This window comes from Raphanus sativus, unplaced genomic scaffold, assembly GCF_000801105.2.
Source record: "Raphanus sativus cultivar WK10039 unplaced genomic scaffold, ASM80110v3 Scaffold0527, whole genome shotgun sequence".
NCBI lineage: Eukaryota > Viridiplantae > Streptophyta > Magnoliopsida > Brassicales > Brassicaceae > Raphanus > Raphanus sativus.
The window spans coordinates 1-18,160 of NW_026615845.1; the positions used below are offsets into that span (position 1 = coordinate 1).

Below are 18,160 nucleotides of genomic sequence, written 5' to 3' on the forward strand. Positions count from 1 at the left end.
ATGTCACAATTATTAATCTAGGTGTTTTCATGCACCATGTGTAGTGAGAATTTTTTAAAGTTAAATTTTATATTTAAAATGTAATTTATTAATATTATATATTTTATTATTTTGACTAATAATTAATATAAATATCATTAATTAAGCATAAAAAAGAGAAAATATTATTTATTCATTTTGTTAAATATTATATCAACTTGTACAAAATTACTAAAAATCATATAAAATTGTTTAGTTATCAAAATTTAAAACTAAATAATATTTATATAATTTGTAGCTTATCTAAAAGAAACTAATGATATTATGATTTATTTATTTAATTCAGAAAATTTAAAAAAATTAGATAATAAAAAATTTATATTATTATAAAAGTAAAATTATATAATATTTCGAAATTCAAAATATCATATTTGAATATATGTATTTTAGTGATGATTTATGAGTTATTACCATATTCTACAAGTTACCAAAAAATATAAATCAATATTAAATGTATAATATAGAGTTATTGTCATTATTCTAAAGAAATTCCAAAAATATATATAGCATTATATTTAATTGTCCATGTCATATTTAACCATATGACATGTCATCAATCTTAATAGCCACATCACAATTTTTTGTGAAAACGATTGTAGAAAAAACATGTGGCAAATCACTTCTCAAATATAGACTAGGGGATGTGATCAAATAGTCATTCGAAAAGAGTGATTTTAAAAATTCACACATATAAAATATAATAATTTAATTATTTGAATATATATATTTTAATTTAGTATTTTCATCAATCCAATAGCATTTCAATAAAGATAATTATTTGAAAAACTACAATAAAAAAATAATACACTGAAAATAAAAACTATATCTTTTGAAATATTTATTTTCTTTCTAAATGTGAATCTCGAGACGGAACGAATAATAATTAACTAATATATTTCGAGAACTTGTAAGACTTTAAATCAACATGAATATTAGTTTTGTTTACAAAAATAGATAAAATTGAAAGTATTTTTATATCAAACAAATTTAAAACTGAAGTTTAATAGGATTACTGAATAAATTTTTTTTTGGATGAAATCATTAACTTTGTTCAATGAAACTTTTTGTTACATCATGTATATCAAATAAGTTGAGGATGAAAAAACTATTTTAAAAATTTTTTTTTTGAAACTTAAAGGGTTAAATCCGGGTCACTATTGGAACCAGACCTAACCCCGGGGGGAGTCGCAAGCCGCGGATGGACTCCTTCTCCTAGGCATCAAATGGTCCTAAGCATGGACCCAATATCCGCGTTAGGTGAACAGAACAATGTGACTTAGTTTCGCATAGCAGGAGGATCGAACCTGAAACGTGGTAGCGTCCCAGGCCCGTCCACTGCCACTTGACCACAAGGCCCGTTCAAATTTTTTTTATCAAATGTTTTCACAAGACGCGCGCTGTACTACAGAACTTGCTTCACATGTCGTTTGTTTCTTTCTTTAAACAGAGTATGTATCCGTAATTTAAAAATACAAACTTTGTTAGAAAACGAAATGGATGGTGAAGGAGTGGTAATTAAAATTTCGATCCATCTGTCCTTGCAGAACATCGTCCATGAGTGCATTCCATACCTCTGCCGATATAGTTGCTAGATTACTTAATTTGTAGAAACTAAACAATGATATATGAGATATAAGAGATCAATGTAATTCCCCAACGATATCCTTTATTATAATCTTTAGTTGACATTTATGCTGTTACATCTTTAATCTTCTTATAACAAAATTGTCTTGTTTCATAATTTCAAGTACGTTTGTTAGAAAGTTTCGTATATACTACTAGAGATCGCTCCTATATACGTGTCGGTTCTCAAGAAGTTTGATGGTGTTCGCGGTGATAGAACTGTTTGCAGTCCAATATGGGTGAAGCCAAATAATATATCTATAGCTTGGGCCCAATATATGCTTGGCCCAATAAGGGCAAGGTCCAAGTGAGATACCTCTTGACCGGGAAAGATAGTCCCTTGTCGGAAACACGGTGTCTCGTTCTGCTTACCAACCTCCCTCCCTCCCTCCCTAGGGTTCGAATTTTCCCTCTCTTTCTCTTGGGGAAAAAGGAAGATGGAGAATAACCCCCGAACAGAGGAATGTGGAATCAAGAGCAGAGTCATACCGGATCACTCAAAGCTTCAGGGTCGCGGAAAAGTCATCACTGAGAATGCATCTAACTTCTCCACTCCTTTTCCTAAAAGGTTCTCGATTTGATTTCTTCTCTTCTTTTCAATTTGGCGTTGGGAATTGGGTTTCATTGGGACTGGGTGTAAAATGTGATAAATTTCTCTACTTGGCGTTTGCAGAATCAAGGAATCAATGGCTACTGAATCGCATTCTCACCGTTCTAACGCTTCAGTAGGATTCCTCTTATGGAGTTATCAGCGAACACACCTCCTCCCAAACGCCTTAAACCAGGGTTCGAGTCATCTCGTGCTGGTGGTAATCCTTGTGGCATCACGAGCATCCCTTCTCCTAGTTTTAGTCTGGATAAAGAGGTCATAAGTGCATCAGACCCATTTGTCACTCCCCTGAAAGACGAGTCTGAAAGAGCTGCACTAAGCAGCTATGGTGGTTTCTCTACTTCTTCACTTCTTGATGATGAGATTGATGATTCCTTTTTGGAAGAGATTGACGCTATCTGTGAACAGTCAGTGAGAAAAGCAGCATGTCCAACTCCAGATACCAGCATAGTTCGAACTCCTTCCAGAGATTATCAGAGCAATTCCTCACTTCTTGATGATGACATTGATGATTCCGTTTTAGAGGAGATTGATGCTATCTGTGAACAGTCTGCGAGGAAGATAGCTTGTCAAACTCCAAGTACCAGCATGACTCAGACTCCGTCCAAGGATAAAAAGAGCAGTGACCTCACGGCTGAATTGGATTCTAGGGATGTTAAAGTGTTGGAGCCAGCCTCCGAGGTCAAATTGGAGCTCAATGAAGAGACTAACGTTGCTGCTGATCCTGCATTGATCACTAGCATGCCGGAGGAGTGTTCAAAATATCTACAGTCTTTGAATGATAGACAGCGTGATGCTGCCTGTAGTGATATTTCAACTCCGTTAATGGTTATCGCTGGTCCTGGAAGTGGAAAGGTCGGTGTCTAATTACACTAGTTTTCCTGTGAGGCAAGACCTTTTTTTGTCAGTGCTAATTATTTCTTTTCTTCCATGTTAGACTTCCACCATGGTTGGCCGTGTCTTAGTGTTGCTCAGTGAGGTACTATCAGTCATCGCCTGTGAATGATTTGAAACATCTTATTTATGAAATTAGATTTGAAACTGTGTTTACACGTTTTGTGTTCTTTTTAACTTAACAGGGTCTACAGCCATCAAATATCCTTGCAATGACTTTCACTACAGCGGCAACTGCCGAGATGAGAGAGCGCATAGGAAAATCTGCTGGAAAGAAAGCAGCCAAAGAAATAACAATCAGCACGTTCCATTCGTTTTCCTTGCAGCTTTGCCGGATGCATGCAGACAAGTGAGAATATGAGTTTTAAATTGCTTGATAAATTTGTGCGATCTTCTTTTGGTGGTTACTCTTGAGTCCAAATGTAGGTAGAGGTCGTGAAACGTATTATTTACACTGAAAATGTTAACCTTGTATGTTGTTAACTTGGTGACTTAACCTATAGCGCCAGGAAACGAGGTAATAATTGAAAGCAAGTTTTAAGTGATGAAAATCTGTTCTTGTTAGAATAATTATCTGCACTGCAGAGTTGGTGATTCCCTAATTCTATATTACTATTGTTTGTAGTTGTTAGTTATAGGACACTCGTTGACACCTTTAAGGTTATAGGTTCATGGATTCGTATACCTTATACCTTTCCTACCGTCACAGGTTACAACGTACATCTGAATTTTCAGTGTATGGACATGGGCAACAAAGAAGAGCAATTATTGAAGCAGTTCGTTTATATGAGGAGGGCAAGAACGGAAGCAGTACATCCGGTGCATGTGAATCTGCGGAAGGTCTGAGTGGAGCCGGTGCTGGAGCAGTGTGTCCTGAATATGCCAAGGATAGATCAAAGAAATGGCAAAAATATGTGACCCAGGTTGACAATCCTGAATTAAATAATCTACTTTATTGTCTATTGATAGTGCGTGTATGCTGTCTTTCACATTTAGTTTCTCTTAACTCTAGTTATTTTCAACTTCTTCTGCATTTTAGGCAAAGGCTTCCGGTAGAACTCCGGAGGAGTGCCGTAAGATGGGCAATGAGATAGGAGTAAGTCAGCTAGATTTTCTTTCAGGCATCTCTACCATGAATTAGACCATACGATATGAATAGTCTACCTGTGCTGATACAGGCAAAAATTCTTGGAAACTACAGTGATATCCTTAAAGCTTGTAATGCTCTGGACTATCATGATTTGATTAGTTGTTCGGTCACCCTTCTCTCCGACTTCCCTGAAGGTAAATCCACATAAATCAACTTTTCTGGCGATGTATGACACTCGATATTTCCTTGCGCTTACATGTATTTGGAATGAAAGTATTTAAGGAATGCCAAGATACCTGGAAAGCCATCATAGTTGATGAATTCCAGGACACTAGCACAATGCAGTACAAGCTTCTACGAATGCTAGGATCTCATAATCACATAACCATTGTTGGTGATGATGATCAGGTACCTTATTTGCAGGCATAACTGACTGCTCTTTCTTTGATTATTTAAAATTGGAAGCATGACGGATCTTTTCTCGCAGTCCATCTTCGGTTTTAACGGGGCGGACAGTTCAGGATTTGATTCATTTCGCCGAGATTTCCCAAATTACAAGGAGGTTTGGCTTCTCGATCTGAATAATTCTTAAAGACTATACCACGTATGATGCACAAGCTTTTAAACAAAAGGCGTACGTCACTGAATTGCTGTATGCAGAAAAGTCATCTTACTGCTTTTGATTCAGGTCCGGCTGATAAAAAACTATCGCTCCTCCCGCCATATTGTGGAAGCTGCATCATCTATTATAAAAAACAATACGAAGCGGTGCCAATCAAAAAGCATTTCGTCTGAAAACTCCCAGGGATCTAAGGCAAGTTGAACTTAACTCTATGGGAAATTTTGTTGATTTTTACGGCTAATTTTTTGATGTTTCAACCCAGTATAGATTACTGTTAAGGAATGCCATAACGAGGAAGCACAGTGTGCATTTGTTATTGACAAAATAATTGAAATCACGAATGATGGCTCAACACCTTGTTGCTCCCATGGAGATATTGCCATCTTGTATAGGAGGCAGGTCAGTTCTTTTCTTTTCCTCAGTGACATGTTAACGTAAAAAGTTCTTTAACATATTTGTGTTGGTAAGTGACGATATACTGATATTCAGGTGTCAGGTAAAGTCTTCCAAAATGCATTCCGGCAGAGGAAAATACCATTCAACGTTCATGGTGTCGCTTTCTACAGGAAAAAGGTAGATTGCCTCATAAGTAGCTCATCTTTTTAATTGTTGCATATCTCAAAGCTTGACATCGACAGTTCCTCCGCATGACTACCTTAGCTTTGCACATTTCAGAGGATAAGCTCATCTAATAGAGAGAATACATATAATTTTTTACGTTAGGTTGTACGGATCATTTTGGCCATGCTGAGAACAACACTTCCCGAATGTGATGATCTTTCGTATCGACGAGTGTTTAAGGCGTTACTTCCTTTTGAGAAAGAGGAAAAGAAAAGGGTTTGTACCTCATTTGCTCTCTTTTATTTCATTTTTATGATTATTTTTTAAGATTCTTTTTTCTTTCTCAGCTTTGTCTATCAGGACATAGGCTGTTAGTCAAATAATTTATTAACCACCGTTTGCAGGTTATAGATCATATTGACAAAATCTCCACTAGTAGGAAATGCAGCTTCATTTCAGCGGCAACTGATATATTCAGTGCCAAGATTTCTGGTACTTTCAAGAGGTATTGCTTGATGATTAGTGATTACAGTAAGAAAGCTATATAATACTGGTTTAATTTTAGTTTTGAATTGAAAAATACCAGTTGCATCTAGGTTTATTTACTAGGACATATATAGAAGTTTAAGGTCCTACTTCCGTTTCTCCTGATGCATACTAGAGTGATGGATATAGGTCGTTTTACCACCCAGATTTGGGTGACACTGTATATATTTGTATATATTTTTATGTTTATATCCAGATTCTAAAAATGATATGCTGCAAAATATATCCCTCAGCTTCTTAGGTTCGTTTGATTAACCACAGGAACCAGCTTACTCAGGGACGTAAAGTGTTGCAAACTCTCGACATGGTAGCAAAGCTGGTTGATAGGGTAACTATTTATTTCCCGGTCCTTTAAATACTATGAACGCATTAATCATTAGTTGAACTGATCATGCTTATTTCAACCTACCTACATCATAATTATGTGCAGGAACAATCACTTTCAGCTGTAGTAACATGTGTGGCAAATATGATACCGCAGGTAAATTTTTTTTTTGTCTTTAGTGATTACATGCTTTTAACTAGTATCCTGGACATTTATGTCTGGAGTTATGAAAACATGCAAGACAGATATAAAACTTAAGGATATGCGGCGTTGAGATAAATATATGGACCTTGTGCTTGACAATCCAATATCATTCTTGAAAGTGTTTTACATATTTATATGATTATATGCTTTAGGTATAACTTTCACTTGAAAATAGTATATGAACATGCGACTTTGCTTTGAAGATTTAACTGTCTTTTCTTACAAACGTTTTGTGCAATTTCATACCATTTTCTTACTTGGTCACGCTTACTTGCTCTTGTTGTTTCAACTTGTAGAAGTACCTTCTCGAGCAACGAGCAGTTGTGGATAACGATGGAGGAAAACTGCTTAATGAAGACAACGATCTTAGATCTGTACGTGGCTTTTTCTCTTAAAATTTTGAATAATCTTTTCTCCGTATGCATTATTAAAAAATGTTTTTGGGGAATAATTTCCTGTTTTATAGGTACTCCAGTACTTAATGGACGATGTAGCTGAGTTTCTTTCCACTCATTGCACCACAACTGAAGAAGAAGTGGATGCAGTCAAAGAAAAGAAAGGCTGCAATCAACTTAATTCGTTTATCAACTACATCTCTGAGCGCGAAACTGAAAATTTTCGTTTAAGAAGACATGATAATCAAAACTCTGTCACATTAACCACCATTCATCAGGTTTTTGTCATCCACTCGAGCAGTCCACAGTTTGGAGACCATTATAGAATTAGTTACTTCAGGTGGTAATGGAAATATCCACTTATGTCTCTTGTTTGTCGTTATGCAGTCTAAAGGTTTGGAGTGGGACGTAGTTTTCATAATCAAGGTATATATCATCTCTCTTTTCTGGCCGAGCTGTTGACAGATATGAACGTAGCAATGATATCAAATACGTTTCTTCATAGAATCAGTGAAACTCGAAATTCATTTTCCCAGTTTGAATCCAATTTTTGCTGAACAGGCTAATGATAACGAGATTCCCCTATTACATGAGTCCAACGGCACTGCATCTGAGGGTGGAACATCACTTGAGGTATCACTCTCCCTTTTCCTGGAGTTTTCATTAACGCTCTACCCACTTCTCACCCCTGCGAACCGTAGAAAAATATATTTAGCGCATTGTTTGTTTAAATTGTAGGAAGAACGTCGGCTTCTGTATGTTGCTATGACTCGTGCTCGCAAGAAATTATTTTTCTTGTACGTAACAGTGGATTCAAATTGGCAGGTTACTACTATACATGATTTGTGAAATTTTTCTCTTAAACTTCGTCTCTGACTAATGATCTTCCATCTAGGTGCTTCAACCCTCACGGTTTCTTAAAGAGATTCCGAACCATCTTCTACAGGTTCAGAACTCAGTTTGTTAGCAAATTTATGCATGTGATAATGTGAAAGCGCTAATAAGTGTCTTTTCTTTTTAACTTGTCTTTTCTTTTCTAGGGAGACTTGAGCATAAATGACTGCAGACAAGTTCATCAAAACCTTTCAAACAAGACTGAGCAGAGTGTCTCCAACTTTGGGACAGAATTAAAGCATGAAGATGATAAACCAACAGAAAACAATATGATGAACATTCCAGTAGATGATGCTACCGAGGAGTCATTAGAAGCCGCATGTGCACTCAATGGGAACAATTTCCTTAAGAGGTTACCTGCTTAAAAAATCATAACTATATTCTTTGGCAGTGTTTTCGCTTGGTTCATCATTCAAAGGTGTGGAACCTTTTCTTCCTCAACAGATTTGATGTGGAGGTTAGATCAGTTGTCTCTCACTTATTTCACAACTGGGCTAAGAAACAAGCCTTCCAGGACCCGAAGAGGCTGATTGACAAAGTAAGTATTGCATACTCAATTATTCTGCAACAGTTCTCGGCCATTTGATGTAAGCGCCAAGCAATGTTCTTAGCTTACCTTTTCATGTCAATGTTTTTATACATGCAGGTTAGGTTTGTGATTGGTGAACGTTTGGCCATCAAGAAGGAGAAACACAAGGTTGTATACATCTCTCATTACATTTGGTCTGGTCTAGATATTTACTCATAAACAAACCGATGCAGTCGTTTTCTTGTGTGCTTAGTGATGAAACTTAATGCTAAAAGAGCCTAGTAAGCCATACAGAGTGTGGAATATGCTTTGGTGTGGTGACTAACTGCATGCTGCACTATTTTGTTAGGATGTCTTACGAGCACTTAAATCATCATTGATTTCCGATGAAGCGTTCCAATACGCAGAACATGTAAGCATGTTATCCAAAAACATTGTCACATCAATAAGTTGATATACAAAAGGGAACTAAGATTGTGGTGCCCTGTTCCAATGTATTTCAGGTACTTAGGTGGGAACAACTTCCTGCAGACACAAGGGCTCATATAATGCGAGAGAAACAGGTAATGTGTCTCTGTTTTGAGAAAGCATGAAGCTACAAGTCAACTCACTCCTTACACTTGGGAAAAAATATGTTTCAGGAACATTTCCAAAAGCTCAGAATCGAAAACTCAATGGGTACATCGGAAGCAACGAGTAAACAGGTAAAAAGAAAAGTGCTATTCATCCAACGCATTGCACAATTCTTTAGTATTCTTGCACTTTGGCCAAACCGAAAATTAGAAGATTATACAATAGCTGTTAATGCTTTTGGGATTGCAGATCGCATTTCTACATAGTCTAGGATGCACGGTAGTCCCAACGTCGCGTCTCCATGCGTCCCGTTTGATCGAGCAGTACAAATCTCTGTGAGATTCTTGGTGCATAGCTTAAGACACGTGCAAGTGATAAAATTGTGGAGCTTGAAAATGATCTCGATTTCCTGATGGAAGAAATGTATATAAGTGATTTTCATTCTCCCATTAGTTGGAAGTCTGAAACAAACAGATAATGATGTAACTGTAGCTGATATCTTAAAATTATGTATCTTTTCTAAATGCCACAACTGAACGAGTTTGTGAGAGAAGATTCCTATCTTTTGGATAAGATGTGATTGCTACATTTTGAAGAAGAGAAGATGCTTAGACACATCAATTTGGTTGTTTTTGTAAAACTAATACAGTATCACACATTTATAGAGGTATATGATGTTTAACTCACAATTAATAGCATATTACAAGACACGAATGTTATCTACAGAGTAGTGAGCTTTCATGAGATGACTCCTCATTTATGTGCTTGAGCGACCGACTAGTCTCTTAACCATAACATCGGATTGGATCGTTGCAACCTTTCTCAGCTGATTGTCTGCGACCCATGCTACCGCCTTTACCCAGGTATTGCTGGTGGTATTCTTCTGCTCTGTAGAATTTCTTGGCGGGAAGTATCTCAGTAACAATCTTCTTGTTCAAGATCTTCTCCTGCTTCTCCAAAGATTCACGAGCTAACTTCTCTTGCTCCTCTGTGTAGTAGTATATGCCTGACCGGTACTGCGTTCCCACATCATTCCCCTAATCAATCAAGAAAAACAACAAGACACGCAAAAGTCAGTATCATGTGTAAAGAACATGTTCTGTTTCAGCATATTGGTAATGACAATGTCACTTCCACATAACCCAACATGCCAAAAGAACATGTTCTGTTTCAGCTAACAAAGTCTCGATTTTTAAGTCGAAAAAATAAAATTAAAATGAAGTTTCGATTTTTTAGTCGAAGAAGATATAATTAAAATAAAGTCTCGATTTTTTTTCAGTATGAAGCTGTGACCTGGCGATTCAAGGTGGTGGGATCATGGCGCTTCCAGAAAACATCAAGCAAGTTCTCAAAGCTACACTCTTTAGGATCGTACTGAACTCTAACAACCTCGTTATGCCCCGTCATGCCCGTACAGACATCCTCGTATATCGGATTGTGCACGAACCCATGGCTATAACCAACCTCTGTTTTCGTCACACCGGGAACTCTCTGGTAAGCCAACTCCAGTCCCCAAAAGCAACCTGCGCCGAACTGAGCGAACTGCTGACCTGGCGAAGGAACGTCATCGTCAGGTCCTTCGGCGATTGCGGCCGAAGACGGGTCTAGTTGGGAAGTAGAACCGTACCCGAGTCTGTTGAAGAGGTTGTTCATCGGGGGCTTGTAGATGGATACGGAACGAGCGGTTTTGGGGAAAGGACAAATGGGTTTGACTAGAGGGAGTACGGCTTTAGAGAGGGAATGTAGAGGTTTAGAGAGAGAAGCGGCGGAGATTACCGGAGGAGAGGTGATGAGAGCTAGCATTATCGAAGTGACGTGGCAATATGGGGAACTTTAGAGTTGTACGGCTACTATTTCTCTCCAAGTTTGCACGAGATTGTTCTTTCAGTTTCTAGAAATCCACTTGTTCCGTATTTGCAAATTTTAAGATGTAAGAAAATTAAAAAAAAAAGATTAGATGAAAAAAGTTATACAAAAACTATTTTTAATTCAGAAAATAACTATTTTTAGCATGTTGCTATCAATGGTAGGCCGTTTAGAAAGAGTTCATGGAAGGCCCGAACACAAACTAAAAACATCTCCATTGATGGTTCAATGGAGAGGTTCATACGTTTTTCCAAAAAAAAAAAATATTAAAATATTATAAAGATCTGAACCTGTCTTTTGAAAGTTCACTGCAATGAACCCGTCTCTTTACTGTAGCGCGGGCCGCCACATGTCTGAACCTGTCTTTGAAAATTCACTGCAGTGAATCCGCCTCTTCACTGTAGCGCGGACCCCACGACATGTGGCGGTCCGCGATTGGTCCGAATTTTTTTTTTTTTTCTGAATATAAAAATCAAACGAAAAAAAGAAATATTAAAATAATGAAAAAAATGGGGTTCATAGAGTATCATTGATGGAGATGCTCTAAACAAGCCCAATGATCCGTTTCGAGTTAAACATTCGGTTCAATGACGACGACACATTCATACGATTCGAGACAACAAACAAAACGTGTCTACGACTAAACCTCTCTCATTTACACATCAATGGCTGCATGGTGACGCCAATAACACGTGGTGTACGATGCATGATAAAACCATCGACACGTTAGTCTCTCCCCTTCCCTTCTCATCTTCATATATCTAATCAGTTCAACACTGATCATATCTATCGTACACATATTCAAACATATCTTCTTTTTTTTTCTAGCCAACAACAGCAAAATGACGGATACAGCTAGAACCCATCACGATATCACCACTCGAGACCAGTATCCGATGATTGGCCGTGACCGAGACCAGTATGGGATGATTGGCCGAGACCGAGACCAGTATGGGATGATTGGCCGGGACCAGTACAATATGTCCGGCCAAAACTACTCCAAGTCTAGGCAGATTGCTAAAGCTGCCACTGCAGTCACCGCTGGTGGATCTCTCCTTGTACTCTCCAGTCTCACCCTTGTGGGAACGGTCATTGCATTGATTGTTGCCACTCCACTGCTTGTTATCTTTAGCCCGATCCTTGTCCCCGCTCTCATCACTGTAGCACTGCTCATCACCGGTTTTCTCTCCTCTGGTGGGTTTGGCATTGCAGCTATAACTGTCTTCTCTTGGATCTACAAGTAAGTAGTCATTTGCCACACATATATATTTCCATTTTAGAATATGTGTCACCAAAGGTGTATTTTTGAAATGATTGTATCTTAACCATAATGACGACATATGCCTTCAGAGGAAAAGAAAAACCTAAGACTGTAAAAAATACATATAAATATCTAATGTATAAAGGTTGTGTGCAGTATACACTGTGCCACTAGCTTTGGTTCAACCTTTTTTTTGTGAATTATAAGATACCACAGCAAATTCTGTTCTTAGAGGAACGATTTTAGCTAATTAAACACGGAACTTGACTTTCGTCTATCTACGAGATGAAATTCAAATCTTTACGTAGTATGATGCATGTATGTGTGCTTGTATGCGTTGAATAGGTATGCAACGGGAGAGCACCCACAAGGGTCAGATAAGTTGGACAGTGCAAGGATGAAGCTGGGAAGCAAGGCTCAGGATATGAAGGACAGAGCTCACTACTATGGACAACAACATACAGGTGGGGAACACGACCGTGACCGTGACCAACGCACCGACCGTGACCGCACACGTGGAACCCAACACACTACTTAAAGTACGCCACGATTATATCATTATAGTCACGCAGCTCCGATGTGGGAGTCCAGTTTATGAGAAATAAGGTGTTTAGCATTTGTTCAGGGTGGATAATAAAAAGGGGAAGCCTATCTCACATAGTTTTTTTTTCCTTTGTCATAAATAATGTGCAAGTGTGTTGTTCTCTTGTCATATGGTACCATGTTTTGTTGTGTTCTCACCTTATGTTGTACGTTTTTTGCCTTGTTTGTATGTAGTAACGTCTATATAGAAAATGTCTTGTTTCGTGAGAATATACGTTCGATCTTTGCTTTTTTTTCTCTCTATTTGGATAGAGGCCTGCACTGCATGTTTCATCTTTTGTTATGCTCAGTAGTGAGTCTTTTCATGTCATTCAACAATCATCTGTTGGAGAACAACTCTATGACTTAGTAGAGGTAGCTATGTGTGCTTTGTATGATTGTATCTTTATATAGTTTTGTTGGAATGAACTCTATAACATGGATAGAACTGATGCAGTCATTGATTTTTATTTTATTTTGGACAACGGATGCAGTCATTGATATATATAAATATAGCAATGTGATTACACGGCAACCCAAACTTCAAAAACAGTAGGTCACCTTGCTTCGTATGATTGAATTAGGGTTTGGTTACTCCATTTCAAGGGATATAATAGATTGGATTCGGGAACAATATACCTTTTCCTCAAGTGCTTTTGTTTTTGTATCAATGGAGAATCTTTTTTTTGTTAAAGAATGTTATAAATCAGATTCAGATATATAAAAACACTGTTTTACAATGACCGTGACTCTGTTTTCAACTTTCTAGAATCTGAAATAAATTCATATACACTGACAACCCATAGAATGATTATCTATCTTGTGGCAAGTCAATGGAGAATCTGAGACGGAAAGCTACTGTTTCTTTTTGTGTAATGAAGAAAGAGACGAAAGACAAAGATCCACGTTACCACGTCTACTAACGATAAAGTGGTCCATCAAAAATGGTTAATGGTCCTAATTAACAAAAATAAATAAGACCAATGGTTTCGGTTTTTACCGTAGATATCCGTGCCACTTTATCGTTTTTAGACAATATGGAAACTTCCTTACATCTGAGTGACACATCAAGATATGGATACATAAATCCGGAGAAAGAAATGTCTGAGAACATCTTTGCCGTTTTATATTTATATACTCAGAAAAACGCTACACACAGTTTTTTTTCCTTTTAAAACATGCTACACACAGTTATTGCTTTTAATTTAGGCTAGACCTCCACTCCATGATGGCTGTATAAAGAGTATAGTTGGGCAATAGGTTCTTGTTATTTAAGGGTGAAATAGTCATCGGCGACGTGTCGTGCTTCTCAAACCACTCTTCTATCGCGCGACGGTCATATGTGTATCCGTCAGCTGCAACGCATGGCTCGTTCATCACGTCCTGTATTGTATATAGAGCAAGCTCTCACATTTACATTTCAATTTCACAACAACTTCCGGCTTAGAGCATCTCCATCCTCACTCCATAATTTACTCTATTTATAATAAATAGAGTAAAAAATAGAATAGTGAATAAAAAATAAAAGTATTACTCTATTTATAGAATAATATTTTCATTTTTTGTTCACTACTTCATTTACTCTATAAATAGAATAAATTATGGAGTAGGGATGAAGATACTTCTATACAATAAAAAAACCCATTACTAGTTACGTATCTACCAAGTAACCAATGACATAAATAAAAAGACTATATATGGTTACCTTGAGCAAAGGGCAGATGAAATGATTTGGAGGCTGTATGTACACCCCGGAGATTGAATGCCTTGCTTTCTCAGCTACTCTTTTCAAGCTCTCTAACGCCGGAAGAACCTGGTCTTTTAAATCAGGCCTATCCTTCCCGCGTAACTCTGTGCAACACAAAGCCAATGCAGTCAACTCACGGGTCTCTTCAACAGGCCAGTTACCCGCTTTCTGATCTAAGATCTTGAGAAACCCATCGTTACTATCCATTGCACTCTCAACGAAGTGTGTCAACGCCATAGGTGGTTTTGCTGTGAGAAGCTGAAGAAGTATTATTCCAAATGAATAGACATCTGACTTAGATGATATCATTCCCGTGCGTTGATACTCAGGGTCCATATAACTTAACGTTCCCACAGGGCTTGTTTGTTTGTATATAGTGTACTTAGTTGATAAATGGTCGACTTGAACCATCGTTGAGAGTCCAACGTCTCCAACTTTGCTGACTAAGTTATGATCGAGTAAGATGTTTGCGGGTTTTAGATCACGGTGAATGATCGGTTTGGGCTTTGATTTGTGGAGGAAGACGAGAGCCGCTGCGACTTCCCAAGCGATCCTAACCCTCTTAAACCAAGGGAGTGGTGGAGTGTTGTTGACCTGGAATAGCCTGTCCTCCAAGTTACCGTTTTCCATGTACTCATAAACTAAAGCTCCTTGCTCCGGGCATGCTCCTAGAAGGAGAACCAAGTGAGGATGCCGAATCTTACTCAAGATTTCGAGCTGCAAAGTATAGAGACCAGAGAGATAAGTGTAGGTACTTTGAAAAGAGAAGACTTCTATGCTAAAAACCAACTAAGAGTTGGCTTAGTAGATAAAACTTTTAAATCAACTAGTAGGGGTCTAAGGAGTCACTTGAACTAGGGACCTTTAATACAGTGACCATGATTTAAGTTTTATTTCCTACCTCTTGTTGGAACTCTTTGGACAGACGACTTTCCGGGGAATGCAAAACTTTAACAGCTGCGGTTGTATGATGCATGTTACACTTGTAAACAGCTCCACAAGCTCCCATTCCGATCTTCATCTCCTCCGAGAAAGATGAAGTGGCAGCCACAATTTCTTCCCAAGTGAAGTGTTGATATTGCAGCTGAGGAGAGCCAAGATTGCCTTCAAGCTTCTCTTTCTCTTGAGCATCACGTATGGCTTTCCTCTCAGCTTCTCTTCTCTGTGCAACTTCTTTCTCCACTTTTTCTCTCATGCTCTCTACATCCCTCCTCGCCTTTTCAAAGTTCTGCTTCTCCTTTTCTGCTAACTCTCGAGCTTCGTACTCCTTTAGCTTTATCTCTTCAAGCTTTCTCGCTTCTTCTAATCGGCGTTGGTTAAGCTCACCAAGCTGATAACAAGTTTTAAAATGAGCACAGACTAATAGGTTTCCTCAAATGAAAATATATGTGGGAGTATGTGGCCTTACCTTTCGAGAAGCATCAAAGATTTCGGTTTGAGCAACGGCATACATTTCTTGAATGTGTCTAAGCTCAGCTTTCAACTTATCAACCTCAAAGCTTAGGTTTACCTGAGCAAGTAAAAATAACATATATATTATTATTATTCCAATGTACGAGAAAATGCTTAATTAAAACTCCATTTTATTACCTGGTTACTTGTGAAAGATTGTTCACTTATATTATCACACATGCTGTAAGCTTGTTGAGAAGCCGTAGAGTGAGTGGCAATATTCCCATGTCCAAGGTTGCTAGAAGAAGAACTCATTAGGTTTTTTCTTTCCTCATTATTTCTTAACCCTGGAGTCGAAGGTGATTTAGTACCCATGCTGCTTTTATTGATACTTGAAACATCCATAAACATGCACTTGGTTACTTCCGAGCCGACAGAATTCGTTTCCATTCGAGCTGATGCTTGTCTTGCATTAGTCGATACATGTTGAAATCTCCTTACCGAAAGGGATAGAGAACGAGATGGAGAGTCACATGCACTTGAAGTTCCATTTGTTGATTCTAGAAGAGAAATGGAGGTAGAACAATTAGACCTATACACCATTTCTAGTAGAGCATTATCACACAAATACATTGATGATGAGTCAATGACCTGAGGTGCGACGGGAAGAACCGCTGATGAAGGAGTCAATTCTTCCACTACTATCATCTTTTGATGTTGCATTTGCGTCTAAGTATCCTGGCCGGACGCTTGACAATTTTCCTTTTGAAACAACATAGACTGTACAAAAGTTTGGCATCAAAGCTGATATGGCCGAGCACATATCAACTCTCCTGGAATTTTCAAAAATTAGATTCATTGGTAAAAACAATAAAAATAGGTCTCTAGCAGCTCATTGATGTGTAGTGTTACCTTGAGAAAAATCTACGGGATGAGCTTCCAATGACAAGTCTCTCTGTTGGATTCCGAGTAACTTCTTCAGCTATAGCGGCTGCCACATTATTTGATTCGATCACAAGAACGTCTACTGCAACCTTTAGTTCAAGGTAATTCATGGAACTTTCAGATTTTGATCTTAGAAACGAAAGCAAAACATAAGATGGTAATCTTAAACTAATATAAAAAATACAACCACATCGGATGACTTTGATATCATGTATCATGAGCTTCTAACTTAAAATCGATTGGCTATAACTGGATTGACATTAATCATTTATATATTAGTTCATCAATTATTCAACTACCAATACCAATATGCCACTTTATTCATTCATCAACATATACTAAAGACAATACCTTTCTCTTCTCGAACATTTTCTTGAAAGGTGTAAGCACTTGTTCAGACTGGCACAGTATTTCCTGTCTGTATGCGGTTACCACATCCTCTCGTACCTCGGAAATAGGGATTGTATTTCCCACTTGATACATTGACATCAGTTACAACAAAGTCTCAGTTTTGTTTTGCTACACTAGAAGCCTGAAGAGCAAGAAAGAAACAGAAATGGGAGTCTAAGTTGGAGCTTTACTTGGTGTAGGTACAGAAGTAATCCTTGGATGGATGTGAAGTAGCTTGAAGCCAACATTTCCTTCAGGAGCAAATTTTTCGAGAGCCCATGTAACTACATATTTGCTTTTCCTGCTCCCACTAAGAGCCACGTAGACTGTATGAGATGACGGAGGAAGAGGAAAAGGAGGAAAAGCAAGATGTTCCGTTGAGCTACTCATTTTTTTATCTTGTTGTTGGTTTTTACCCTGCACATTCGAACCATTTCAGACATTAGGACACGCACACAATGTCGTAAAAGGAGTATTTTTCATAAAACACGAACAAATAGAAAAGATCTTGAGTTTATTTGGAAGAAAAAAAAGTCAAAATGTCTCAGAGTTTTATTTGGAAAGGATAAGAAAGTAACACCAAACAACCATAGAAGTTAAATATCTCAAACTTTCCAGGAAAAAATGTAAAAAAACTCTTAGAACATTGCAACTGCAGAGACTATGAAACATTAAGCAAGTCAATCTTAGAGGGTACAATAACAAACCTAGAAACTGAACCTACCAGGTGAATAAAGGATATAAGACTTTAGTCAAAACCCAAGACAGAAATGGAGACAAGAGCAAAGTTATGCTTCTTAATGAGGCTCTAAGCAAGAGAGCAGCAGAAGAAGGAGAATAAGAAGACCCACTTTCGTGCTGGCAATCTCGGATACAATCAATGGCTTCGTATAATCACAGAATCTTTCTTATGTCAAAAACAATGGTTGAAAATAATAGGTCAAATGCCATGGATCACTCCTGGTATATACTCTTTTGTTCTCGCCAAGACATTTTATTATCATAGTGACAGAGGGGAGTGTAGGTTAAAAGAATGAAGTTTTCTGTAGCAATATTTTAATAATGATTTCTC

The 18,160-nt window shown here is 37.8% G+C and overlaps 4 protein-coding genes across 5 annotated transcripts; 2 read left to right on the top strand and 2 right to left on the bottom strand.

The window, feature by feature from the left end:
• Positions 1-2,388: 2,388 nt before the first annotated feature.
• Positions 2,389-9,478, top strand: LOC108855311 (ATP-dependent DNA helicase SRS2-like protein At4g25120). 2 transcript variants are annotated; one of them, XM_056997163.1, is made up of 26 exons: positions 3,372-3,515; positions 3,902-4,089; positions 4,206-4,262; positions 4,345-4,450; positions 4,531-4,664; positions 4,744-4,818; positions 4,945-5,070; positions 5,146-5,277; positions 5,368-5,451; positions 5,602-5,715; positions 5,844-5,944; positions 6,247-6,313; positions 6,416-6,466; positions 6,811-6,888; positions 6,981-7,187; positions 7,297-7,335; positions 7,471-7,542; positions 7,648-7,734; positions 7,805-7,855; positions 7,950-8,155; positions 8,248-8,341; positions 8,450-8,500; positions 8,682-8,744; positions 8,836-8,895; positions 8,974-9,036; positions 9,155-9,478. In XM_056997163.1, exons 1-26 carry the CDS (start codon positions 3,506-3,508, stop codon positions 9,242-9,244), a joined length of 2,406 nt encoding a protein of 801 aa, XP_056853143.1. In that variant the 5' UTR covers positions 3,372-3,505; the 3' UTR covers positions 9,245-9,478. The 2 variants fall into 2 exon arrangements, with proteins under 2 accessions (XP_056853142.1, XP_056853143.1); XM_056997162.1 differs by lacking the exons at positions 8,248-8,341; positions 8,450-8,500; positions 8,682-8,744; ... (1 more) ...; positions 8,974-9,036; positions 9,155-9,478 and adding exons at positions 2,389-3,127; positions 3,210-3,251 and having other exon boundaries at positions 3,352-3,515; positions 3,876-4,089; positions 7,950-8,168.
• Positions 9,479-9,501: 23 nt separating this feature from the next.
• On the bottom strand, positions 9,502-10,832 carry LOC108855312 (peptide methionine sulfoxide reductase A4, chloroplastic-like). Its single transcript, XM_018629098.2, has 2 exons — positions 10,199-10,832; positions 9,502-9,942 (listed from the first exon to the last, which is right to left on the bottom strand). The coding sequence occupies exons 1-2, from the start codon at positions 10,706-10,708 to the stop codon at positions 9,691-9,693; spliced, it is 762 nt and encodes a 253-aa protein (XP_018484600.1). The 5' UTR covers positions 10,709-10,832; the 3' UTR covers positions 9,502-9,690.
• A 714-nt stretch (positions 10,833-11,546) lies between these two features.
• LOC108853162 (oleosin Bn-V) lies at positions 11,547-12,845 on the top strand. The gene is made up of 2 exons (XM_018626614.2): positions 11,547-12,011; positions 12,378-12,845. The coding sequence occupies exons 1-2, from the start codon at positions 11,614-11,616 to the stop codon at positions 12,568-12,570; spliced, it is 591 nt and encodes a 196-aa protein (XP_018482116.1). The 5' UTR covers positions 11,547-11,613; the 3' UTR covers positions 12,571-12,845.
• A 610-nt stretch (positions 12,846-13,455) lies between these two features.
• LOC108850014 (U-box domain-containing protein 35-like) lies at positions 13,456-17,505 on the bottom strand. The gene is made up of 9 exons (XM_056997159.1): positions 17,280-17,505; positions 17,050-17,171; positions 16,666-16,787; positions 16,405-16,586; positions 15,952-16,313; positions 15,770-15,871; positions 15,263-15,691; positions 14,320-15,078; positions 13,456-13,997 (listed from the first exon to the last, which is right to left on the bottom strand). The coding sequence occupies exons 1-9, from the start codon at positions 17,476-17,478 to the stop codon at positions 13,815-13,817; spliced, it is 2,460 nt and encodes an 819-aa protein (XP_056853139.1). The 5' UTR covers positions 17,479-17,505; the 3' UTR covers positions 13,456-13,814.
• Positions 17,506-18,160: the final 655 nt, after the last annotated feature.